The sequence below is a fragment of the Vombatus ursinus genome, unplaced genomic scaffold, assembly GCF_900497805.2.
Source record: "Vombatus ursinus unplaced genomic scaffold, bare-nosed wombat genome assembly UNPS02004691.1, whole genome shotgun sequence".
NCBI lineage: Eukaryota > Metazoa > Chordata > Mammalia > Diprotodontia > Vombatidae > Vombatus > Vombatus ursinus.
In genome coordinates this window covers 885,371-911,782 of record NW_020944469.1, presented here as the reverse complement: position 1 = coordinate 911,782, position 26,412 = coordinate 885,371, and the positions used below count along the sequence as shown (strand labels likewise).

At 47.0% G+C, this 26,412-nt stretch overlaps 1 protein-coding gene across 4 annotated transcripts in view; it reads left to right on the top strand.

Moving 5' to 3' along the window:
* ZDHHC15 (zinc finger DHHC-type containing 15) overlaps nt 1-25,641 on the top strand; it is a 75,256-nt gene extending 49,615 nt beyond the window's left edge. The window contains exons 11-12 of one of the 4 annotated variants that reach the window (XM_027839935.1): nt 15,048-15,126; nt 21,057-25,641. In XM_027839935.1, the coding sequence (XP_027695736.1) occupies nt 15,048-15,094 (47 nt within the window). In that variant the 3' untranslated portion in view covers nt 15,095-15,126; nt 21,057-25,641. Of the gene's footprint in view, nt 1-5,459; nt 5,471-15,047; nt 15,127-15,246; nt 15,450-21,056 lie in introns of those variants that run through there. The other 3 variants (XM_027839926.1, XM_027839951.1, XM_027839943.1) reach the window with 3 other exon arrangements.
* Nucleotides 25,642-26,412: the final 771 nt, after the last annotated feature.

Here is a 26,412-nt window from a genome sequence, read left to right as displayed (position 1 = left end):
AAGTTCACGTGCACTAGAAATGTCCAACAAAGATGGAATTCAGTATTGCCTTTGTTTAACCACCAGCACATGGCAAGGTCTAACCATGTGACCATAGTCCAATGGGACCTGTAATCAGGATTGTCTAGTAAAGAATGCATCAATGAATCCCTCATCTCAGCAAGGGAACTCTCTGCCACTGCATATCACAATTCTTCTTGGTTCAGGACAATCCTTGCCCATCCATCGGTACCTCAAAGGCCCTTGACTTTTTTCAATGTGAGCACTTCCACCACCAATGCTGATCACTGCACATGTAAAAACATAGGGTCTTAAGGAATCACCTGAGACTCAGGGAGATTAAAGTGACTTACCCAAGGTCACACAGCTAGTAAGTGTTAGAAGTGGGATTTGGACCCAGGTCTTTCTGACTCCAAGGCCAGCACTCAATCCCCTGTGCCACATTTCCTTTCTCACCTTCCACAAATGCTCCACAAAGGATTTCCCCACCATGTGTTGGGTGGGTCTTCCCCTGGGTCTTTGGATATTTCCCAGATATCAGTCCACCCATCTGTTGTCTCTTACTCTTGTTACATGGCCATCATCCTTGATATCTTCTACTCCACTTCTCGCATGCATGTTCATTGGACATGTGCCCATTATTTGAGGACAATCTGATGAGAGTTCTTCAGTTTGGAGTCAGAATAAGGGTGAGGAGGAGAATAAGAGTCTATGTACCAGATAACAAGGTTCTTTCAAGATTTGGGGAAAGGGACCATTCAGCACACTCACCACAAACACTGAATCATTTAATGAAGATAATAAAGAAAGGATATGCAAATCTCTGTGCCCCAGGAGCCCTGGGCCCCAGAATGCCTGCCTCTAGAGCATCCAGGAGTCTCATCCGAAGGTGGGGGAGGATTCTGGGCTGTTAGGGCTAGGGCCCGGGTTTGGAAGTGAATGACTAGCTCCCAGGAAGGCAGCATCAGCTGGTCCAGGCCTCTTCTTGTAGTCGTGATTGGCCAATCTGCAAGGAGCCTCCTGATCACTCTGCACTAAATCTCTGCCCTGCCCATTCGTCAGTCCCTAGGCCATTAAGCAGATGTCACTCCAGGTCAGAACATCAGAGATCCAGGACCAGATCTTGGCCAGCTCCCTCATTTTACAGAGGAGGAAACTGAAGCCTAGGGAGGTAAAGGGACTTGCCCAAGATCACAGGTGGGATTTGAAGCCAGGTCCTCTGCCTCCTTTCCACCACATGACCTCCTTTCCCATTTCTCCAGAGAGACTCATGCATGAACCAATAGGCTTCTCTTTTATTTTTTTTTAATTTTTTTTAATTTTTTTTTTTTAGTTAGTTGGGGTTAAGTGACTTGCCCAGGGTCACACAGCTAGTAAGTGTCAAGTGTTTGGTCTGAGGCCGGATTTGAACTTGGGTCCTCCTGACTTCAGGGCCGATGCTCTATCCACTGCGCCACCTAGCTGCCCCTCAATAGGCTTTTCTACTGCTGGATAATAGGATATATATGAACATAATAGAACATGGGACACATCTATACAAGATATATGAGAATAAAACATCAGGGCAGCTAGCTCCATAACAGGCTATAATGGGATATGGAAATCAGCTGTTCCCAGATAACAGGATGTGGTAGAAAAGCCAATCTGCTGTATGTGGTCCCAAACAAAGATTTCCCAGCACTTCCTGACCAGGCCTAAGGCCTATAAAGTCCCTCATTACACGTGACTTCACTAACAAGATGGTGTCCAAACCTTGTTATGCAGCACGGACGGCCCGACCGCACAAAGTCGGAGCCTGTGAACATGATCGTCTTAAACATCCCCGTCCCCTGCTTTGCCCTCAGTTCGCCAGCTGTGATGAGTAGAACAAGAAAGACAGTAAAGGATCATGATAGAAAATAAATGAGCTTCCACTAGCTGTCCAGGAGGGCTCTCAGCTCCAGCTGGGGAGACAGAAAAAGGGCCTTTAATTTACTTGCGTAAATTTGTCCAGTGTCTCAGAAAGGGAACTATTTTTCTTATCTAGTGAAATCTTGGTAAATTCAAAACAAACTCTTCAGCCTCGATTTCTTCCTCTGTAAAATGAAGGATTAGCCCAACTAGCTCAACATCTATGAGCCTGTGATTGCCAGCATAGCTTTCTGGTGGGAAGGATATAAGGAGAGGCAATGTGGTACAGTAGAAGGAAGGATGAATTTGGAGTCAGAAGAACTGAGTTCAAATGCTACTTCTGCCCCATACCACCTGTGTGGTTTTGAGCAAAAGTCACTTCACCTTCCCTGGGCCCCAGCTATTCATCTGTAAAATGAGAGAGTTGGACTAGAATCATGGCTTCTTAAACTTTTTCCACTCACCACCCTTTCAGCGCTTCTTAAACTATGGCCATGACCTAGAAGGACCTTGAAGGCCCAGCTCCACTCTAGATCTTGCCTCTTGGCTGTCCAGGGCTCCTCTGCTTAGGGCTCTGGGATGCATGACTGCGTCATGCTAAAGGACAGTATAGGTTGGATTGGAAAACAGAAGACTTGGGTTAGAATCCCAGCTCAACCACTTCCTATCTCCGGGGCACTGGGCAAATCACTTCCCTCTCTGGGCTTCTTCACCCTCCCCTTTGTTCTGCCCTAATTATGCCAATTGTAGGGTGGCATGCCCTCTGAGAGAATATTGAGATACCAAAGAAAGAGGAGCTCATACCCACTTGGTTATTGATAGGTTTGATTAGGCTTAATTAGGTCTATCAGGTTGTTTGAGAGTTTATTCACAAGAGGCCTGCCATCCTGGGCGGCAGCACGACAAAGTAACATGGTGGGTCCCCGCACTATGGCCAGGCCAGGTCAGGTATCGTACAGACACAGAACAAAGAGGGCAGAGTGCCAGGATGGCCCTGGGCTCATGTACAAGCTTGCCCATGGGACAGTTGGAGCTTCTTTTGCTGTTTACATCTACTCAAGGTAGTTTACATTCTCTGTGAGACCCAAGGTCACGTCCCCACTCTGGCCTACCCCCATACACCCCAGAATTGAGGAGTTGGATTGGGGGAGCTCTCCAGAGTCCATTGAATTACAAAACCTGCTGTCCCTTAAGTGTATCTGCCAGTGCTGGAGATGGGAAGGCTGAGCGATCCACTTTCCAGCTGCTCTTAACAGCTGGCGAAATGAACAGCCAATTAACATGACTTAAGAACTTGCTCTGTTCCAGGCACTCTGCTTGGCGCTGGGGCCTGGTGGCATAACGGCCAGAGGGCCAGCCTCCAACCCAGGAAGCCCTGGGTGCACAGCCTGCCTCCGCCACATCTGAGCTGTGTGGCTTAGCCACTCAGGTCTTTCAGCGGCTCTCTAAGACTGAGATGCCGAGAAGGAGCTGACCTGCATTGGTAGAGGGACTTTTCTCACCTGGGAGTTCCTTATACCAATGGAATCATAGGTCCAAGTTCTCTTAAGGAGCTTGCACTCTTAAGTGGTGAGATGAGCTGTGAAAATTCAGCTAATAGCAAAAGACCACATATGACCATTACCAAGGAGTTCTATCAATTAACAGGCATTTATTAAGCAACTACTGTGTGCCAGTCACAATGCTAGGTATTGGGCTACAAGTACAAAAGTGACCATCCCTGCCCTCAGAGAGCTTACATTGTAGGAAGGGAAGACCACACATTCACAGAAAAGTCAATTTAGGATATAAAAATAAATACAAAATGATTTCAGGGTGGAGGCCTGTGACAACTAAGGGAATCAGAGCTTCTTGAAGGGGGCAGCAGGCACTAAAGCTGAGCTTTGAAGGGTGCTGGGGATTCCAAGAGATAGAAATAAGGAGGGAGAGCATTTCAGGCAGGAGATACAGTCTGTGCAGAAGCATAGAGGTGAGAAACTGAGTACCGAGGTTAGAGAACAGCAAGTAGAGCAGTTTGGCTAAAATGTAGTATGAGTGAGCAGCTGGGTGGCGCAGTGGATAGAGCACCAGTCCTGAAGTCAGGAGGACCCGAGTTCAAATCCAGCCTTGGACCAAATGCTTGACACTTACTAGCTGTGTGACCCTGGGCAAGTTACTTAACCCCAATTGCCTAAATAAATAAATAAAATAAAATGTAGTATGAGGAGGAGTAATGTATAAGCAGCCTGAAAAGATAGGCAAGAGCCAGACTGTGAAGGCCTTTAAATGTCCAACAGAGGAGTCTGTATTTCATCTTTGAGGTGGTGGGGAGCCACTGAAGTTTCCTGAGCAAGGGAGTATATCAATCATATGTCTACTTTAGGATTGTCACCTTAGTAGCTGAGTGGAGGATAGATTAGGGCAAAGCAAGACCGGATGAAGAGAAACCAGTTCAAGTAGGCGATAGGCCAGGCGAAAGACAGCAAGTCGTGGTGGGAACAGAAAGAGACGGACTGGAAAGATGCTTGGGAGATGGACTCAACACGGGGATGGGCCACGGGGGCTCGAGTCTTAATGAAGAGGGGCTGACTCCCAGGTCATGAACCTGGGTGGCTGAGAGATGGGTGATGCCTTTGACAGAAATGGGGAAGTCAGGAGGAAAGGTGGCTTTGGGGGGGAATGGGGGGGGGTGGGGAATGAGTTTCTCACCTCGAGACTCAGTAGGATTAATACTGTAGGAGTACAAAAGAGAGAAGGCACTGTGGGATGATGGGCTGAGGTGGTCGGGGAAACTTCACAGAGGAGGTGGACAGCTAGGTGGTGCTGCAGTAGATAGAGCACCAGGCCTGGAGTCAGGAAGACCTGAGTTCAAATGCGACCTCACTTACTAGCAGTGTGTCCTTGTGCAACTCATTTAACCCTGTTTGCCTCAGTTTCCTCATCTGTAAAAGGAGCAGGAGAAAGAAATGGCAAACCACTCTGGCATCTTTGCCAAGAAAGCCCTAAATTGGGGGGGCCACAAAGAGTCAGACATGACTGAAACGACTAAATGATAACAGTAGCAACAAGATTCAGATTGGCTGAAAAGTGAAAGAGGCCATTCTAAGAGGCAGGGATTGGCATGATTAGAGACCCCAGGCTAGGAACATGCAAGGCAGATGTGGGCAGCAGTGGGAGGGCTGGCCCAGCTGTCCAGGTCCACACTAGAGAGAAGGTTGAAAAGGTAGTTGGGCTCAGGTTGTAAGGGCCCTTTGAATGACAAATAAATATTTTGAATCAATCAAGTAAAAAGCATTTTTAAGCTTACCGTGTGCCAGGCACTATACTAAGCGCTTTCCATTCAAAGCCATAGGGGGCTAGTGAAGTTTTGGAGCTGAGATCTGGGGAGATGAAAGCTGTGTTTGCATAAGCTTTTCAAATGGTCCTCTCCAGAAACACTCTCCTGCCCTTCCTCGAGTCCTCCCAATTCCTGGGCCTTCCAAGAATGGGGAGCATTGCCACCTCTCTGGGGCAGCTGGCAAACAGGAGCTCTGGTACCAAGTGAAGAGGCCTTTCAGATGAAGAGCTTTGTTGTTTAGAAGTCTCTCCAGGTCATTTTCCAGTCAATCACCCCAAGGTCACAGGCAGCCTTTGAATCTTTCTTGAAGAGAGAATCATTTTCTTAGACAAAGCCCTGTGAGGCCAGCCCAGGGGGCAAGAGGATGCTAACCCAGGGGGTCCTAGCCTAAATTGCTTATTTCACCCCAGGACCACCTACTCCTTTGCCTGAACCGTTTGAGATGTTCTCTTTTGGCAAGGGAAGGCAGAACCGTGGACGATTTCTCTAAGGTTGTTCTCCAGTCTTGTAAAGAGCTATCAGAAATTAATCAGCCCACGCCTACTCTCTCTCTCCTAGAGGAGATAGTGAAATGAACGACAGCAGCATCTCCTCAGGGCTAGGAATTCTTACCCACATGGATGAGGGGCTCTTTTTATTATGAAATTTTATTTTTTCAATGAACAAAAATTGAGTTTCTCTCCCTCCCGTTCCCTCTACTGGAAAAGAAAAAAAGGAAAGACAAAACCTTGTAACCAATATTCATCGTCAAGAAAAACAATTCCCACGTTGGCTGTGTCCCAAAAAGCTATGTGTCATTCTGCTCTCTGCGCCAATGTGGGCAGCATGCTTCATCATCCATCATGAAGGGCGATAGATGGGGGAGGCGGTGGTGATCCAGGGTAGAAAGCTGGCCAATGGACCGAGACTAGAACAAGTTAGAGAACTAAAAGGACTGATCTATTTCAAGCACAAACGTGCACTGAGTGTCTGTTATGTGAAAGGAGAAAGGCATGGTGCCTGGACCTGGGATTTCACTGGTATGAGGAACTCCCAGGTGAGGAAAGTCCCTCTCCTAATGCACGTCACTGCCTTCTCTACAACTCTTGATACTAAAGCAGGGGTTCTTAACCTGCAGTCCATGGACCCCCTCAGGGTCTATGGAGAGATTTCAAGGAGTCCATGTGCTTGGATCAGAAAATACTGCATCTTTCTTTTCACTAACTTCTAACTGAAATTTAAAATTTCCTCAAATTATTGCAAAACATTATTCTGAGAATAGGTCCATAGACTTCAGCAGACTGCCAAAGCAGTCCATGACTCCAAAAAAGATTTTGAACCTGTCTTAAAGAGTATCCCAGAGCACTAACAGGTTGTGACTTACCCAAAGTGATACAGTTAGCATGTACAGAGACAGGACTTGACCCTAGATGTCTCTGGCTCCCAGGCCAGCTCTCGATCCAAGACTTCAGGAACAGACAAAAATGAAAAAGTCTCGCCCTTCAAGGGGCTAGTGGACAAGCCAAGTCTTCTAATGGAGCTATAGCCTGTAAACAGAGACTTTGATACTGGAACTTGAACGCAAGGGATCAGGGAAGGCTTCCTGTAGGAGGTGGCATCTGAAATAATAAACCATAATGTGCTGTGTAGATGTCAGCTGTCACTGGCCCCAGAGGACAGAACTAGCAACAAGGAGTGGAAGTTACCAAGAGGCAGCTCTAGGACCCGGTAGGAGGAAGAGTGCCCAACGATTAGAACTTACCAGATACAGGCTTGGTTGTTTTAACTATCAATGGTGTTGTCAAGCAAAGGAAGTTGACCACCTGTAAGGGGGGTTCCTGCATGAGCCTAGGGATGACCCCTTTTCACTCTATAACTTCTCTCCTTCTTGCCCCAAATTGTAGTCTCTTGCTCTCATGAGCACCGGTGGAAAAGGTGTCCCTGCCTAAAGTCTTTAAGAAGACTTTCTTACCCTCCATATGTTTTCACAGTAAGGTAACCTACTTGGCAAAATGTCCACATCCTATGTGGAGGAGAGGTTATGAAAACGTGTAGATCAACACTGGCTTTTCAGAAGCCTTTGTGTTTGCTACGATTTACTTTTCAGAGTATGGACCTTGTTGTTACGGTTCAATCTGAACCAATCGAGACCCAGGCTGGACCTTGGATAGGAAATGATGAGAAAATTAGTCTTTTCTCTGTTGAGAATGCAGGTCAATGGAGTTTGTTTTGTTTTGAAAATTAAGTTGCCTCTTTCCCACCACTAAAAGAAATACCCCCATTAAAAAATCAATGTTCCCCCCAAAAAAAATTATCTCAGTTTCTGTGCCTCTCAGTTCTTCCTGACAGGAGTGGATAAAAAGTCTCCTGACTTGCAAGGGGCAGAAGATGGGAGAATGGCAGCGATATGGCATCATTAAGCAAAAGGGAAGTCTGGGTGTGAAACTTACGAGATATCGCCCTCTAGAGGCCAGTGTAAATCCAATGTCATTGCCCTCCGCCATTAGGTTCAGCAGCCAAATCCCTGCACTCATTTAGGCATTTTCTCTATCACACTCTTCCTCTTTCCGCCATCAGTCTGGAGCATGAATAATCAGGTTGTAGCCAACTTACTCTTACATTTCTCAATTACCCTCATTAGACAGAAGGAATTCTGGAATCCACTCCCTAAATTACAGCACAGTCCCTGCACTGATGTCATAGAATGGAAAGAGAGCTGAATCTGGAGTCAAAAGACCCGAGTTCAAATCCTATTGCTCTGCTACTTATTTCTTGTATGACCTTGGATAAGCCACCTAACTTCTCCAGGCCTCAATTTCCCGTAAATGTAAAATGTAAAATGAAGAGGTTAGATCCAATGGCCTGTCATTACAGGCCATCCCGTCTCTAGATCTATAATCCTATCATTGCTAAACCACTGTTAGTGATATTTGAAAGCTCATAGAAAGCAAGAGAGGGACCCTAGGCCTGAAGAAGGAAAATGTCCCAATTTTTTTTTTAACAGGGAACAAAGGCTTCAAACTATAGGCTAATGAGCTTGACTTTGTTTCCTGGGAAAATTCTATGGTTTTTCATTAATGAGATGATTACTGAGTATCTAGAAGAGATGATTCTAAAGAGTCAAAGTGGCTTAATCAAGAATAGGTCATGCTAGAAGAACCTTATTTCCTTTTTTGACAGTTCAGAGGAATGCTGTGGATAATAAGTGTCAGAGCCTTCCTAGATTTTAGCGAAACATTTGATAAAGTTTCTCAAACAGAAAAGATGGTAAGATGCCAACGAGGCAGGAATATAAGCAGAAGGACTCAGAATGAATTGAATGACCAGACTCCAGAGCCATAAACAGTTCGGTGTCATCTGGACAGTAGGTTTCCACTGGGATCTCTGCTTGGTTCTGTGCTGCTTACCGTTTTATCAAGGATTTGCATAAAGGCATAGACGCTCATCGGATTTGCAGATGCCACGAAGTGGGAAGAGACAGCTAACACACTGGATGACAGAGTTAGCATCCCAAAGAATCTTGGCAGGCTAAAGCACTGGGCCCAATCTGATCAGCCAGAATTCAATAGAGCTAAATGTAAACTCTCACACTGGGGTTCAAAAACTCAAAGTCACAAGTACAGCTCAGAGACAGTTAGATAACAGTTTGTCTGAAAACGAGCTGGAGCTTTTAACAGACTGCAAGGTCAGCAGGAGTCACCAATGGACCATGGCAATCAAAAGAAGCTAATCCGATCTTGGGCATCTGCCCTCGTTAGAGGGATTGGGGTATCTGGGTCCCACGGGTTCCAAAGGACATTGGTAAGCTGGAGCGTGTCCAGAGAAGGGCTGCATTCTGTGTCAGATGAGGAGTGATTGAAGGAACCAAGGATGTTTAAGCTGGAGAAGAGGAGACTGGGGGGAGGGGGAACATGAGAGCTGCCTTCAGGCATTTGAAGGGCTGTCATGTGGAAAAGGGATTCAGCTGGTTCTGTTTGGCCCCAGAGGGCAGAACCAGGAGCAGTGAATGGCTGGACATTGCAAAGAAGTCAGTTTAGGCTCAATGCCAGAAAAAAAGTAGAGCTGTTCCAAAGTGGCCTCCATCTCATTGGGAGTCTTTAAGTAGAGCCTGAGTGATCACTGGCATTCTGTGTTATACAAGCATAGTACATTATAAGGAATTCCTTTCTGATCTGGGTTACACTAGGTGGCCACTGAGTTCCCTTCCATCCCTAACACTGTCATTGTGTAATGCTGGTTTTGAATCATTCACGTTTTCAGAGAATGCCTAGTTGGAGCTCCTAGTTTAGAAGTGCCGGGAAGGAGGCCAAAACTTATAAGATGACACAGTCCTGCCCTCAGGAGGCTTACAGAATAATTGGGAAAACAAAATTAGCACACAGAAAGAGCCAGAGAACATAGAAGGGCTTAACTGTTTGGTGCTGACCCTAAGTGTAATGAGAGTCCAAAGCAAGGAGACATTGGGGTGAGCTGGGCTTCACTACTCACTGAAGATAGCATGGAAGAAGTAGGACCTGAGTTGGGACCTGAAGGATGAGTAGGATTGGATAAGTAGAAAGGAAGAAGACCATTCATTCCAGGTTAGGGGGACAGTGTGAGAAAAACCAGGCATGGGAGTTTCGCTTTATTTGGAAGGCAGTAGAGAGCTATTGTGGCTTCTTAGGAAGGAGAGAAGCACGATGAAATAAGTGAGGTGTTTTAGTCTGATAGTGTAGGGCAGAATGGATTAGTTCGGGGAGAGGAGTGACTAGAGATAAGGCCACCTCAGAGGCTGTTGTGAAAATTTAGGTGTGAGATAGTAAGAGGTGGTGACAGTCAGAATCAGTCAGCAAGCATTTATTAAGTACCTACTATATGCTAAGCATGGGGAGTACAGACCAAAAAAAAAAAAAAGACTCCCCACTCTCAAGGAGCTTACATTCTTTAGAAGGGGACGAGATATATAATATATGCAGGGACTATGGTGACTCAACAGGAGGTATTTGGGGAAGGAGGGATCAGGAAAGGCTTCATGTAGAAGGTGGCCGGTGTTTGAGCTGAGTCCTGAAGGAAGGGATAGATTTTGTGAGGCCAAGATAAAGACAGAGTGCGTTCCTGGCCTGGCAGATGGCCAGTGCAAAGGGTGGTCACCAGTGTCAGAGGCTGTAGAGAGGTTCAGAAGGATGAAGAATGAGAAAAGAGCTTCAGATTCGACAAGTAAGAGATCACTGGTGGTAATAATAATTGGAATAGGGACTGGCCCTCTGATTTATTAATTCAGGAAACACCCAATGAGGAAACTCCTTCTACCGATACAGATTGGCACTTTCTCTGCAGTTTACAGTCTTAAAGAATTGCCTAGGCACTAAAAGGTTAAGTGACTTACCCAGGATCACTCAGCTAGTATGTGTCAGAGATGGGACTTGAACCCAAGGTCTTCCTAGCTTCGAGGCCAGCTCTTTCTACCCACTATGCCATACTGCCTCTGATAATAATATTAGCTAACATTCAAAAAGCTCTTAAAGGTTTGCAAAGCACTTGATATACATTATCTTATTTAATCCTCATCACAACCCCGTGAGGTGGATACTATTATTATCACCATTTTATCCATGAGGCTGAAAGACATTAAATGACTTGCCCAAAGTCACACAACTAATAAGTATTGGAGACAGGATTTGAACTTGTCTTTCTGATTCTGAGTCCAATAACTTCAGAGCGAGCAGTTTTTGTTGACTGATGAAGTTAGAGGCCAAAATGTAAAAGGTTAAGGAATGAGAAGAGAGGAAGTAAAGATGATAAGGATAGACAGCTCTTTGAGGATGGGGGAGACTTAGAAATGTTTCAAGGTGACAGGGAAGGAACCATTAGATAGGGAGAGACTGAAGAGAGAGGAATGATTGAGAGCACAATCTGCTGGAGAAGCTAGGTGAGGGGTTGGGTTCAAGTCTCATAGGACACTGGAGGAAAAGACATAGTGGGGAATGATGCCAAAGGGCTTTGAGATGAAGAGAAGGGGCGAAGAGGGAGCTTATGGTAAATGGCCTTCATTTTCTTAGTAAAGTCAGAGGCCATGGCGGTCCTGTACTGAGAGGGTAGCTAGAGGGGGAAGGAAGTATAGAAGGCTTGAAGAGAGAAAAGAAGATTTGGAATAGCTTTTGTGGGGAGTGGGATAGGGTGATATTAGGCAGAGATAAAAAGATTGCTTTGCGGCAGTGAGGGCCCAGTTGAGGAGAATGGAGAAGGACCAAACCTAGGAGACATTTTGAAGGAAGAAACAACAGAACTTGTTGCCATATCGGTTGTAAAGAATGAAGAAGTATGAGCTTGAGTTTCTAGCCTCAAAAACTGGTCAAATCGTGTTTGCACTGACTGGGAGTTGTATCCAATTTAGAAAGAAAATGATGAATTCAGTCGTGGATGTATGTGGCATTTGAGGTGATGGTGGCATGTCCATGTTGTCCAAATCCAAGGAGCTGGAAATAAAGAACTTTAGGGAAAGTGGAAAGTCAGGACAGGAGACGGTGACAATGTCACAGTCGTTGAAGGCATGGGAATGAAGGAGAAGATCAGGGATGGGAGAAGACATGAAAGGAGACAGAGAACTTCAGATCAAGAGGAACCTTAGAGATCATCTAGTCCAACACACATTTTGTAGACAAGGATAAATGAAGAGAAGGGAAGTGATTTTCCCCCGGTGACACAGCTAGTTCTTGGTAAACATCCCTGGTCTCTGTCTTTGAGTGTATATGTACACTTTTTATGGCCCCAGACGCCTGAAAAGGGCCACATACCTACGTGATCCTGGACTGGACAGAACAGACCACAGAAATGAATGAGGAATGCTTCCGTGGCCCTTTTTCTAGGTCTGCCATAATTCTTCAGGATCCTGTTTCAGTTTCTTTCTGTCAGATTCCTTCCCCAGAAGAAATACAGTCTGGGAAGGATGGAGTGTGTTTCTAAGTACTCACACTCTGCCTCTTTGAATAGCCAAAACACCAAAGGGCTGTCTCAGCATGAGCTGCTTCTTCTTCTTCTCCCTGAAGTTCTTTGACCAAGTGGAGGAATTTAGCACCGTACCCCTTGAATCATTTGACAGCAGGGAAAATGTAGCTGCCTTCCTTCGAGCCCCCTGGGATAAGCCAACCCTGGGACCAGAAGGCAGGATCAAGAGCTGGAAGGGGCCTGAGAGATTGTCCAACCTCCTCAGTTTATAAAGAAGAAAACAGACCCTGAAAGAGGAAGGGACTGGCCCAAGGTCACACATCTAGTAAATGGCAGAGGCAGGAATTGAACTCAGATCCTATGAGCCCAAATCGGTGTTCTTTCTGCTATGCAAGGCTGTCTTTCATTAGTGACCAGATACATCACTGACCCATTCTGGAAAGCCTGGCTTCTAGATGAGATTCCCCTAGTAGCCTGAGCCCCAGGAAATCCTGCCACCTTAGCTGGCAACATCAGGGTTTGCTAATCTTCTTAGGGAGTCATCCCATGCCCATCTAGCCTTCTGCCCCTGAGGATTTCAAGGCCCTTTGCTGAGACAACACTGACTTACCCTGAGCAGCCTCAGTATTCTCCTCTGTAAAATGGTTGTCCTCAATAATCTCGAAGGTCTCTTTCAGCTCTAAATCCCATGGCCCGACTTGGGAGCATCAGGGATTTCAGGAAGTATAAACTTTGAGAGACCATTGCGGAATGCAGCAGCCCCATGTAGTGTAGAATCTGCTTGTGCCAGAAGAAGGAAAGCACAGCACGGGTCCCATAAATGCTAAGCTTCAGCTTGTTTGACTCTAGTCACCTCATCCCGCTGCAGAAACACACTAATGCCTAAAGTGCTGTAATAACCGATGGCCTTGACTGAGTCACGCAGAGAATAATAAGGCGCAGATATTGTCGAAGTTGCCAGGCTCCAGATAAATCCCATTAGCAACATGACATGGCGCCTGATGCTGACTAGCAGCCGGGAGCAGGTAGAGAAGATCAGATAACGGCAGCAAATCAGGCCCAGCGAGGGGCCCGCCACTGGGCTGGGAGGCTCTGCCTCTGGGACAGACGGCCCAGCTGAGCTCAGCCAGTCTTTAGAAATATGCTTCTAAGGGCAGTCTGCAAAGGGGTCAGCCAGGGAAGTGTCACCAAGGGGTGAGGAGGTCTTAAATCCACAAGGAAGTAATCCATAGGCTCTTGAGCTGGAAGGCAAAACCCCTTGCATTTTTATGGAAGAAGAAACTGAGGGTCTGTGTGACTAGATGACTTACTCAAAGGCATAGACGAGTAAGTAACCAAGCTGGAATGGCAAGTCAGGCGTCAGGCATCATCCTGCTTGGTTTGGAGCCTGGCAGTGTGACCTTGGGTCCCCCCCCATTCCCCATCCCGTTTCCTCCTCTGAGCTCTCAGGTTCTGATCTGTGAGCCTCTAAGTTCAGTGTGTGCTCCACTGTGAGGGAGGTCCATATGCGTTCTAGGTGGGAGAGGTTCAGGAGGAGAATGAGTCTGGGAGCCTTCCTGCCCCTGGCCTCTTTGGCCACGTGGGGCTATGGCTGGGCAGGGAGGGGGGCTAAATCTGCTGCTTCTCAGGATGAACCAGGCCAGTGTATCATATTTGTCTGAAGACAGGCCATCCTGTTTCCCAAAATCGGGTTTGCTTAGGACCAGAGTGAGGCCTAGGATCGTCTGTCAGTAGCTTGTCTACGTGACTAGACGTGCTTGGGGGAGGTAGGGGAGTGAATAGGCTGGGGAACAGGGAATACAAGGAGGGCCAATCACCCAAGTTCCTGCCACCACCAGTGATGGATGGCAGGTCGGCCTCTGCGCTGGGCTTTTACCAGTGACTCTTCCGTGGCCAGTCTTAGGCTGGGAAAGTCCACTCTCAGTTCTGACCTCGGACCTGTGCTCAGAAAGCTGTGGATGAATCCAGGTACCCCACCGTGTGCTTCTGCCCCCGGGCAGCCTTGCTGCTTCTATGGGGAAAGAGACTGTACACGCACACATCTCCTCTCTCCTTCCACAAACCCCTCAAACACAGGGCACAGGTCCGTCCTGCTGTAACCAACCCTGGACAGGGAAACAGCGACAAAGTGAAAGGTGTATTGTCTCTGCCGGTTCCTCTGATGCGAACCCGTCCTCCTCAGATGGAGAAAGCCTCGGTCCCTGAACCCCAATCAAAAGCCGCCCCCAGCCCTCTCGACAGAGAATGGCCACACTCTGTGGGGAGAACTACACTGACAGGTCCACTCTCGACTAGGTGAAAGCTAGGCTCACATGTCCCTTCTGCATGGTCAGTAAACATCTATTAAGTGCCTACTATGTGCCAGGCACAGTGCTAAACTGGGGATACAGAGAAAGACAAAAGGCAGTCACTGCCCTTGAGGAGCTTACAATCTATAGGAGAGAAGGAAACGAGCATTATTAAGTGCCTGCTGTATGCCGCATGCTATACTAAATGCCTTACAAATATTAAGTCAGTTGATCTTCCCAACGACCCTGTGAGGTAGGCACGATGCTTCTGTACAGAAGGAAAGCTGTGCCCACCTGTCCCCACTCTCTGGGGCATGGCGAGGCTCACATGACTATATTTGGTAGGGCAAGAATTAGACTCACTTGTCTGTCCTGTACAGGGGGAGAGTCATGCACATATGTCCACACGGGTCAGGGGGAGAGCCGTGTTCACGTGTCCACACAGGTTAGGGGGAGAGCCGTGTTCACGTGTCCACACAGTTCATGTATCCATATTCAGTTACTGTTCTGGAGGAAGTCCCCGAGCAGTTCCATTTGCATTTGATTTGGTTTTTTTCCTTCATAAGCATCTCATTCTAACAGCGTGGCCTGACTTGGACCAACCCCTGCATGGCTGTGCATCTCACCTGTTTCCTTTCTCCACATTTTAGATTTCCCGGAAAGCTCATCATCGCTTGCCATTGAAATGGAGACATAGCACTTTTCCCATCTCCTGCTTGTGTCCACTAGGTCAGTACTGGGGAGTGCTGGAGGAGGAGAAGGAGGAGGAGGAGGAGGAGGAAGTCCTCAGCCCAGTGAACCTGGGGCTAAAGTCATTTCCCTAATGCCATTTGCATAATCATTCTATAGGTCATTTCCATGAAGGAGATGCTTCGAAGGATGCCCACAGCCCCTCCACTCATACCATACTTCTCATCTTGAATTGGTTCCAAGTCACATGACAAACAGTATCCGGGTTTAGAGGGAGGGGGCAGCGTGTTCCATAGCAACATCATCAAAGTGAGCCCTTAGCTAACGGGCAACATAGCAGGGTTTAGTTAATAAAAAGAACTCACAGCACTGTAGTGGTTTGTGTTTTACCTAGTGTATTCCTCCTGCAAACACTGTCATTACACCCATTTCACAGATGGGGAAACTGAGGCTGAGAAAGAGGACTTGCCCAGTGCCCCACAGCTAGCAGGTGTGGGAGCTGTATTCCTGGCCTTATTACAAATGGGCAAGGTGGCTTTCATGTCTGCTCTTACCAGTGTCATAGACTGAAAGACTCCAAGGGATGTAGACATGGCAGCTGCCCAACAAGAAAGGCGGTAAGGTAGAGGAGAAAGAGCACTGGCTTGGGAGTCAGAGGCCCTCGGTTCAAATGCCACTTCTGACTTGCCCTTCCTGGGCCTTGGGTCCTTCTTCTGATAGGACAGGACAGGACCAGATGGACTTTGGGGTCTCTTGATCCTGGATCCAGTTCAAGGTGTTGATTTTTCCACTGGACATTTCAAGCCTCATCCTAGGACAGCGAAATGATCAAGGTCACTTTCTCCTGACTCCATTATGTCAGTTAATACCATACTTCCACCCCCTCACAAAGAACACCCTCCCTTCTCCCCTGCGCAAATACTGCTAACTGTTAACTAGTGGCAGGCCAGGCCGCATGTGGGAGGCTCATTGGAAAGTCTTTTCTTAATGAAGAAGTAAACAGCTTTCTTCTCACGGCACTCCCAAATAAATAAACCCAGTATAATCCAGCAGGGAAAGATGTCATTCTAGTAACAGGTCTGCCAGAGAGTTAAGTGTAGCAGCTTTCTGACAAATGCTAGGATCAGACTGGAGGAGCTGGAAGGAACTTGAGAACAGAGAATGTCAGAGCAGGGAGGGACCTGAGAACAAGAGAATACCAGAGCCAGGAGGGAACTTAGAACAGCAAAGGTCACAGTGGAAAGAACCATAGAACAGAGAATGTCAGAGATAGGCAGGGTCTTGGAACAGAATCTAGGTCCCTACAATCAAGAATGTTGAAGCTAGAATAAGCCTTAGAAAAAAAGAAAACCAGAACTAGGAGAGCCCTTTGAACAGAGAATGTCAGAACCAAGAGGGACCTTAGAATAGCTAATGTCAGAGCCTATAGGGCCATTAGAACTTAAGAATGTCAGAGCCAGGAGGCACCTTAGAACCGAGAATGCCATAACTGGGAGAGACCTTAGAAAAGAGAATGTCACATCAAGGGGGAACCTTAGAACACAGAATTCACATATGGAAAGCACTTTAAAACAGAAACTCTTGAGGCCAGAAGAGATGTTGAAATAAATGGTGTCAGAGCTGGAAGAGACATTAGAATAGCGAATGTCAGGGATGAAAGAGGGTACTTAGAACAAAGAATTTCAGAGCTGGAAGGGGTTTTAGTACAGAGAATGTCAGAGCTGGGACAAACCTTAGAACAGAGAATGTTATAAATAGGAGGGACCTTAGAACAAAGAATGGCTCTTCTGGGAGGGCCCTTAAAACATGGACTCGTTGAGCTAAGAACAGAGGATGCTAGGAGGGCCTTAAGAACTGAGAATAAATATCAGAACTAGGAGAAACCTAGAATTTCAGACCTAGGAGGGGCCTTAGAATATAGAATGTTGGATGTCAGAGCTGGAGAGACTTTGGAACAGGGAATGTCCAATCTGGCAGACACTATAGAATCGAGAACGTCAGAAGTGAGAGGGACCTTAGAAGAGAGCTGAGACAATTCACAGCTAGAAGGAACCTTAGTCATAGGCTGCCAGAGCTGAGAAGAACTCAGCTGGAGAATGTTGGAGCTAGCAAGGACCATAGAACAAGGGCATGCAGAGCTTGAAGGGACCCAGGTACACAAGAATGTCAGAGCCGGAAGAGGCCTTAGAAGATAGACTGCCACACCAGCTAGGGAGCTTAGAACATGGACTGTCAGAGCTGAAAGGGAGCTTGGAACTGAGAATGTCAGAGCTCAGAAGGGCCTTAGAACAGAGAACGTCCAGGCCATGATTGCCTAATAAGAGGGAATGTTAGGGCTTAGACAGGCTTTAGAAAAGAGAGAATCAGGCAGGAGAGGATTTAGAATAGAGAATATCACAGCTGGGAGGGACCTTAGATTAGGGCTGAACTGAAAGAACTGACAAGGACCTTAGAACCAAGAGTATCAGGGCTGGGATTTGGGGAGAGGGAGGAGTACTTCAGCAAATAAATGCCACATTTATTAATACTATTATGCAAAAGGACCTTACATTCTATTGGGGGCCTACAACGTGCTTCCTGATAAATACAGGTTACATAAAAAATAAATACACAGTAATTTGGTGTGTACATAAGGGTAGGTACTAACAATGAGGGGAATCAGGAAAGGCGTCTTAAGTATGTGGTCCTCAGAACTGAGCTCCTACGTGGGTCAAGGGTTCATAGAAGAAGTGAGGAAGGAAAGCATACCAGGCATGAGAGACATCCTGTGCAAAGGGCTGGAGGCAGGAAATGGAACTTCATGACCAGTTAGGCCACTTCCTGCCTCTGACATGGGGGAGTACCTTAGGACAGGGATTGTCAGAGCTGAGGAGCTTAGAATAGAAAATGGCACATCATTGGAGGGACCTTGGAACAGCATATGTGAGAGTTGGGAAGGAACTTTAGAAGGTCAAAGCTGGGAGGGACCTTAGATCAGAGAATGTTATAACTGGGAGGGCCTTTCAAACAGTGGTCACAGCTATGAGGGCCTTAGAACATGAGACAGTTAATGCTGAGAGGGACTGGAGCCAAGAACGGCAGAGCTGAAAGGTCTGTTTGGACAAATAATTCGTGATTGGGGGGTGGGAGAGAGCAGCTTAGAGCAGAAAATGTCAGAACAGGGCTACGCCTTAGAAAGGAGACGGTCTAAGCTAGAAGAGGTCTTAGACAAGGGAAAATCAGAGCCAGGATAGACCTTCAAACAGAGAATGTCAGAGCTGAAAGTGGCCACGGATCAGAAGATGTCCTGTCTTGGAGAAACCTGAGAAAACATCCGGTGGTCTTTCAGAGCTCAGGGTCCTTAGAACACAGGACATCACAGTAAACACACATTTTATTAAGCACCTACTATGTTCCGGGCACTGCTAAGCTGGAAAGGGGTACAGAATCTTAGAATGCTGTCATAATGGAGGACCTTACAAGAGACAATGGCAATATAATGGAAAATAGAAGCGCTCAGAAGAGATGTGCAACAAAATGGCAGAGCTGAGAAAAACTTTAGAGAATGAACCATCAGAGATGAAAGGGACCATAGAAAAGAGATGGTGGACCTTACAACAGGGAATGGCAGAGCTGGGAGGAGCCTTAGAGCACAGAATGTCCAGGCCAGGACTGCCTAATAAGAGAGAAGGTTAGAGCCTAGACAGGCTCAAGAAAAGAGAAAATCAGAAGCAAGCAATTTAGAACAGAATGTCACACCTGGGAGGGACTTTAGGCTATGAACTGTCACAGCTTGGAAGTATATAAAAACAATTTCAGAGCTAAGAGATCTCAGAACAGGGAATGCCAGAGCTTAAAGGGACCTTGGATCAGAGGATGACACGTGGAAGGGGTCTTAGAACAGATAATGTCACATCTTGGAGAGGGAACCTTAGCACATGGACTGGCAGAGCTGAGAGGATGTTTAGAACAGACAATGAATATCACATCTTAGAGAAAAGGGAACCTTACAATTTGTTGTTGTTCACTCATGTCCAACTCCTTGTGATCCTATTCGGGGTTTGCTTGACAGAGATACTGGAGTGATTTGCCATTTCCTTCTCCAGCTCATTTTACAGATGAGGAAACTGAGGCAAACGGGGTGAAGTGACTTTCCCAGGGTCACACGGATGTCTCGAGGTCACATTTGGTCTCAGGTCTTCCTGACGCCAGGCCCAGCACTCTATCCACTGCGCCACCTAGCTGCCCTTGAAGGGAACCTTAGTATAGAATATATCAAAGCTAGAACAGAGAATGTCACATCTGGAGAGGGCCCTTAGAACAGAGAATGTCAGAGCTGGCCTTAGATCACAGAACGCCAGGCCTGGTGAGTCCCTTACAACAGGGAATGCAGTAGCCACAACTGGCATTAGAAAAGAGAAAATTAGAACTAGAAAGGATCATTGACCGTGGACTTCTGAGGGCTGAGAGGGGCCTCAGAAGAGAAAATGTCATAGCAGGAAAGGACCTTATAAAAAAGCATGTCAGAGCTGAGTGGAACCTCAGAGGAAATCAAAGCTCAGAGACAGCTTAGAAGAGAGAATGGCACAATTGGGAGTTACTTTAGAACAGGGAATGTCAGAGCTTCAACGGACCTTAGATCAGAGAATATCACATCCGTGAGTGACTTTAGAACAGAGAATGTTGGAGCTGGGGGTTCCCTATAACAGATAATGTAGGAGGAAGGAGAAAAGCAGAGGTGGGAGGAACCTTCGAACAGAAAATGTCACAGATAAAGAGAGACTGACTTTAGAACATGGATCGTCAGCACTGGGAGGGACCTTAGAAGAAAGAATGTTGAGGCTGAAGGATGTCTCAGACTATGTTGATGCAGGGATGGGCCACAGAAAAGAGAAAAGCTGGGGCAGCTTGGTGGCGCAGTGGATAGAGCACCAGCCCTGAAGTCAGGAGGACCTGAGTTCACATCCAGCCTCAGGCCAAACACTTGACACTTACTAGCTGTGTGACCCTGGGCAAGTCACTTAACCCCAATTGCCTAAAAAAAAAAAAAGAAAAAGAAAAAAAAGAGAGAGAGAAAAGCTGACCTAAGAAGGCCCTTAGAACAGAGCATGTTAGACCTGAGAGGAACCTTCAAAGAGGGAATAACAGAGCTAGGAGGGAATTGAAAATACTGAAGGTCAAAACTGGGACTTGCCTTTGAACAGTGTCAGATCTGGGCAGTACCTTAGAACGTGCAGTGTCAGCTCTCAAAACTCTCTTCAGAACAGGGAAATCTGGATCTAATAGAAACCATAGAATACAGAATGTCACAGCTGGAAGAGATCTTCAAACATGGACTGTCAATTTGGATGGACCTTAAAACAATGAAGACAGGGATTGGGGATGCCCTAAACCAGAAAATGAGGCAGCTAGGTGGCTCAATGGATAGAGGGCTGGGCCTGGAGTCAGGAAGACAAAGCCAGCCTCAGTCACTTACTAGCTGTGTGACCTTAGGCAAGTCATTTAACCTGTTTGCCTTAATCCACTGGAGAAGGAAATGGTAAACCACTCTAGTATCTTTCCCAAGAAAACCCCATGGACAGTATTGGGAAGTAATGGTCCACGGGGTCACAAAGAGTGAGCCATGACCAAACAACAACAATAGCAGAGAATATAGGCTAGGAGAAAATTAGAGCTAAGTAGGATAGAGAATGTCAAATTTAGAAGGGACCTTCCATATAGACAGTGAGAGGTAGGACCCGAGAATATCACCCATCTTGGAACATGGACTCTCAAAGAGCTAGAGGGGTCTTAGAACACTAAGTGTCTCATCTGGGAGGGACTTCTCTTTCCAAATCACTTTCCTTATAGCCCCGTGTAATGAGGAGGAAATTGAGGTTCATCAGAGTGATGTGATTTACCCATAAATTCGTGTCAGAGACAAGAGCTGGCTCCCCAGCTCAGTCCTTCTTTGCTCACCTAAGTATGTCTTGCTTTTTTTTTGTTCTCAGGCCCCCATCACCTCTCCTTCCTATGAGGCTGGCAGAGTTCAAGATCTGGAGATGCCCAGTGTTCAAAACGACACCACGGTGGAGTATGATTGGATCCCAACCCTCACAATCTGGAAATATCCCATCCCATGCCTGATGTGCCAATTTGGCAGGGCTTTCCAAGTCCTACTTTCATGTCGTGACTCCACTAGGCAGGTTGATGGCCACTGGTTCAAGCCAATCTACCCTCGCCTCTTTCTCCTTTATCCCCCATCAGTGAGGGCCTTAATGCAACACTGGGCTTCTTTCCATTTGCTCTAGCACGCCCCTTGACCTGGGAAGCCCAGGAAGCCCCTGCATTGTGGTGTGTGAGGGGCATTTGAGTGTGTGTGCTGCATGCGCCTCTGTGTATGTGTGTATGTGCATTTATACATATGCAAAAGTACATGTATGGGTGCAGGCTGTGTACATAAACTGGCATTAAGGTGAATGGCTGATCACCAGAAGAACCACGATTCAGAACCAAGGCTAGAGCATTGCTTGGAGCCTCTGTGTAGACACAAGCTTCCCTGTCCCCCCACCTCCACCCCAAATTGGCTGAGCTCTTGAGTGCAACCCTCAGACCAGACAGGACCTTCCAATTTCTGAGAGATCTTCACATGCTGAAAAGGCCTAGGGAACTGAAGCACTATGGGAAACCTCCCCCAGCCCATTTTCCCTCCTCAGCCTCAGGCCCCCAAGTCCAACCCCAGCTCAAATCCTTCCCCCCAAAGAGACAGTGCTCTCACCCACCCGCAGCTGCTCAGCGGGGGAGGATTTCAGCCCTATCCCACCACAGGCCCAAGAGATCGGATAATACTATATCCAAGCTACAAAGGACCATAGACATCATCTTGTCCACACATGCACTATCCCCACCTCTCATCAAAGCTGAGGAAACTGAAGCCTTGAAAAGAGAATAGATTTGCCTACCCAAGTCACATATCAGATGCAGGATTTGAATCCAGGACCTTGGACTCCCAGTCTAGTGTGCTTTCCCCTTCACCCTGTTGATGCAGGAGCTAAAAGATAAGCTCAGAGCAGATTAAGGGCAACAAGTGTCAGATGCTCAACCTTCCCCCCAAAAAAAAGTTTACCTCCCCCCCAACATTTCCCTCTTCCCCAACACATTTTCCTTCCCCCCGCAACACGTTTCCCTGCATACACGTGCACGTGCACACACACACACACACACACACACATGTATACACCCTGTGTTCTTAGACTTTACAAACAGGTTCAATGAGGACCAAGAAATGATTGCTCTGAACTGTGGGCCATGAGCTTTGAGGATGCTTTTTCAATCCTAACCTTGTTCTTTTCCTAAGGAACAAGTTTCAGAGCTACCATTAGCCCTAGAGCTCCCACCACATAAAGACTTCTGTTTACTCCCCAGGGGTTAGAATATAAACATTGATAAACTGAGCAGTAACGCGCCAGTCCTTTCTTTGACCTTTTCAAAGCTTCACCAGGAGCTCGGCCATTAGGACGGCTCGGTAGTTTCCATTCATTGCCCTCTTTCCTTATAATCAGCCTCTCCCTAGCCCTCGGTGCAGTGTGGACACTAAAGCTGTTTACCCTATCCTAATACCTTGGAGTACTGATGCATTCAGCTTCCCTGGCAAGCCTCTTGTCCCCAGCTGCCGAGAGCTGAGCAAAGAGAAGGCCAAGGCCTCCCAGGCCAGCCTTCACAGTATGCACGGCTGTGGGATGGAGCTGCTGGAGCTGGGCTTTCATCAAAACTCCCAGCTGCTGGGCCAGGCTGCAGAGAAGCTGAAGCCCCACGTAATGGATGGGACCGGTGGTTTGGGGCACACCCAGAGCCCTCTGGCCAAGGCAGCTTCAGGAGCAAAGCTCAACTGTTACGGCGATGGTTCCATCTGACTACTGGCCAAAGTTAAGTTTCTTGGTCCTTCGAAAAGCCTGAAGCCAAATGACAGCCTAGAAGACTGTGGCCTCACAGTTTCTGTATGTCACCCACCAGGAAGGGAGAGAAAAGCCCACTCTCTCCTACCTGGGCAGATTTTCCCTTTCCCTCTCTTATAGACTGGAAGCACAGGAGAGGAGGTGGGTGAAGATCCACTAGTCCAACCTCCCTCACCTTAAAGGTATGGAAACAGAAGCCCTGAGTGGGAGAAGGTCCTGCAGGGAGGCAGCTGAGCGGGTGATTTGAACCCAGCTCTTCCGATTCCCAATCCAGCGCCCTCTCCACCCTACCATGCTGCCTTTTCTGCCAGTGGTTCTGCTAAAGCATCTACTACCCCCAATCCCAGGCAAGGTGATATCTCCCATGCCCTGGCAAATATTAATATTCCCCTTCCAAAAGTCAAGTCACAAAGGCATTCTTGGCACCTTGGTTCCACTGGCATCCAATCCGGTCATAACCTTGGCTTTCCAGAGGTCACCATAGGGCTGACCACTGCACCAAGCTAGAGGCCCTGCTGAGAAAGAGATAGTACGTTTGCTTAGAATCCTAAACTGTACAGACTTTACTTTAGAGCTGGAAGGAAGCTTAGCGATCATTTGATCTAGCAGTTCTTGATCTGGGGTCCATGAACTTGTTTTTTGAATATTTTGCTGACTGCATTTCGGTACAATTGGTTTCCTTTGTAATCCTACATATTTTATTTTACACATCTGAGACGATGATTTTGAGAAGGGCTCCACAGGCTTCGCCAGATTGTCCAAGGGGCCTATGACATGACAAAGGTGAAGAACGCCTAGCCTGGTTTGAGCCCGCTGGAACAGGCCTGTCTTTCTTATGGACTTCATGTCACTCGGTGCTCCAGCCATTAGCCCTCATCCCTCCCATCTGTGCTGAAAGGTGCTAGTCTATCTTCTGTCCTCACCTCAGTAAGTCCAATACAGGGCTAGAATGAGAAGTTGGACCACCCCAGTATTACTAAATATTCTGTGATCATATGAGCCCATAATGCCTTTCTCCTTTATGGGGCAACAAGATGGGGATGACTTTATTTTTTTTAGCCAGAGAAAGGAAGGCTCAGAAAAGTTAAGAGCTGTCCAGTTAGGCAAGGCTGGCTCAGTCGGGAACATTGTGGGAATAGATACGTTAAGGGACTCCATGCCTTCTTTCGACAGAAGGGCCCCCAGCATTCTTTACTGGTGACAATCACCCCCTCTGTGCATTCCTGAACCTCGACTTCTGAGGGCAGCTAAAAGCGGAAAGTGTCAAAGACCCCAGGTCCATGGCTCAACTGTGTCCCTTCCTGGCTCTGTGCCTGGACACCCAGTCTCCCGGCCCTCATTTGTAGATGAACTCAGAGGTCGCTTTCAGTGCTCGACCCTAGGACTCAGTATCTCATGTGGGGTCACATCGATGTTGTTTGGTCACGAATCCTCTGCCAGTCAGAAAGCATCCCAAACAAGATGATTGGAATTCTCCATGAGACAGTGTTCTTTGAAAATTCATGAGCTCCATAAAACCAGTGGGAAAGAGAAAATAGCATTTACAGTATGAAGGGTCATTAGAGATCATCTGGTCCAATTGCGTCTGTTAACAAATGAGGAAACAGGCCCAGAGAACGTGGGATGTCACTTGCCTGACATCCCACAGCTAGGAAGTGGCAGAGCTGGGATTTGAACCTGGGTCTTCTGCCCCCAAATCCAGGGCTCTTTCCACCAGGTCTCAGTTGGCTTTGGAGGTGCAGTCCATTTGCATTTCTTTCAACACAGCCAAAATGTACAGCATCAAATAGTAGCCTTTTGCATGCAAAGGAAGTACAACATACCAAGGAATAGGCACTTCCAAAAAGCACATAGCCAATAACCATTCACTTCCCAGAGAGGGCTGAGGCTACCTCCAGGACCGTACTACAAGTAAGTTCATGTGCTCTACCGGAGGCAGCCAGAAAGCACCTTCCCCAAGTTCTGGGACCATCCTCGCAGGCATTAAAAAGAGATGATGAATGGAATGACCAAGCAGTGGGCTTTCTGTAGCAGATATGGGGCAAGAGGAGATGGTACAGTTGAAATAACCCCTCTCACAACCCTCCTGCTGGTTAACCAAGCTAAGGGTCCAGGGGCCTGGGCAGGAGGCTCCTGCTTTTTCTGTGTAGTATGTTCAATGGACTAAAGACAACTGCCCCTCTGAGCAAGAAAATCAAGTCACCGTTCACGCAGCAATTAAGGTCAGGTTGCCAATTTGCTACTGATACTCCCCTCCCCCAATTTCTTGGTTTCATCTGTGCCAACGTGACTGACTGTATGTGGTGCTCTGACTCTTGCTACCGAGTATTAATTACAAAAGGCTGGCAAACTGTACTTTCCCATGTTAATCTATTAAAAGTATATGCATGGGGTTGTTCTTTCTTCTAGCCGATGCTATGGTCTCATTAAAAAGTTTTCATCCGCTTTCTGTCAGTTTCCACAAAGCCCATTAGATGGAATGGAATACAGTGTGGGGTTCGTGTACCTGTTACACTGTTATCAGGTATCTGTTACACTGATTCCACTTACAGAATCCTATTCTGTCAGAGTTAGAAGGGACCTTCGAGATCACCAAGACCAACTCCCTTGTTTTACAGAGAAGGAAACTGAGACCCAGAGAGTAGAAGCAGAGAGAGGCTGCTAGGCGGCACAGTGGACAGGATATTGGACTTGGGAGTCAGGAGACCCAAGTTTGAAAATCTGCCTCAAGTATTTATTGCTGTGTGAACTTGGACAAGTCACTTAACCTCAATCTGCCTCAGCTGACTCATCTGTAAAAGAGGGATAGTAATAACACCTATCTCCCAAGGTTGTTGTGAGAATCACAACATCGGACGGTATTTTGCAAACCTTAAAGCGCCATAGAAATGCTAATTATTGATCATTATTATTGTCCACCCTCATACAACTAGCAGATCTCCCTACTTGCCTCTAAAACCCCAAAGTTCCCCTAGCTTCTCTTCCCACTTTTCAGAATGAACAAAGCTTAGAATTGATTTCAATTCGGGCCTTTATGTGAATTGAGGTTATTTAGAAGTCTAAGACAGGCCAGTTTCAATGGAAATGTTCATTTCTACCCATCTGGCCAGAGAGGGTATTGTGCATTCAGAATCTGTAGGCTGGCACACACAAGAGAGGGGCTGCCCACAAAGCCTGGGTTCAAATCCCAGCCTCTAACATATACTGACTAGGTGACATTTGGCCTCTTGGTGGATGTGCCTTGGTAGGGGGAGCTTCCACATTGGGGGCTTTCTATACATACCAGTGCAATCACAGACCCAGCCCTGCTCCCTTTGGACCCACATGGGTGAAAAAACATTGTATGTTCCTATTCTTTCATCTTACAAACACCAAAATGATCTTTAAAATCCACGTGGATTGATCCCTCGCC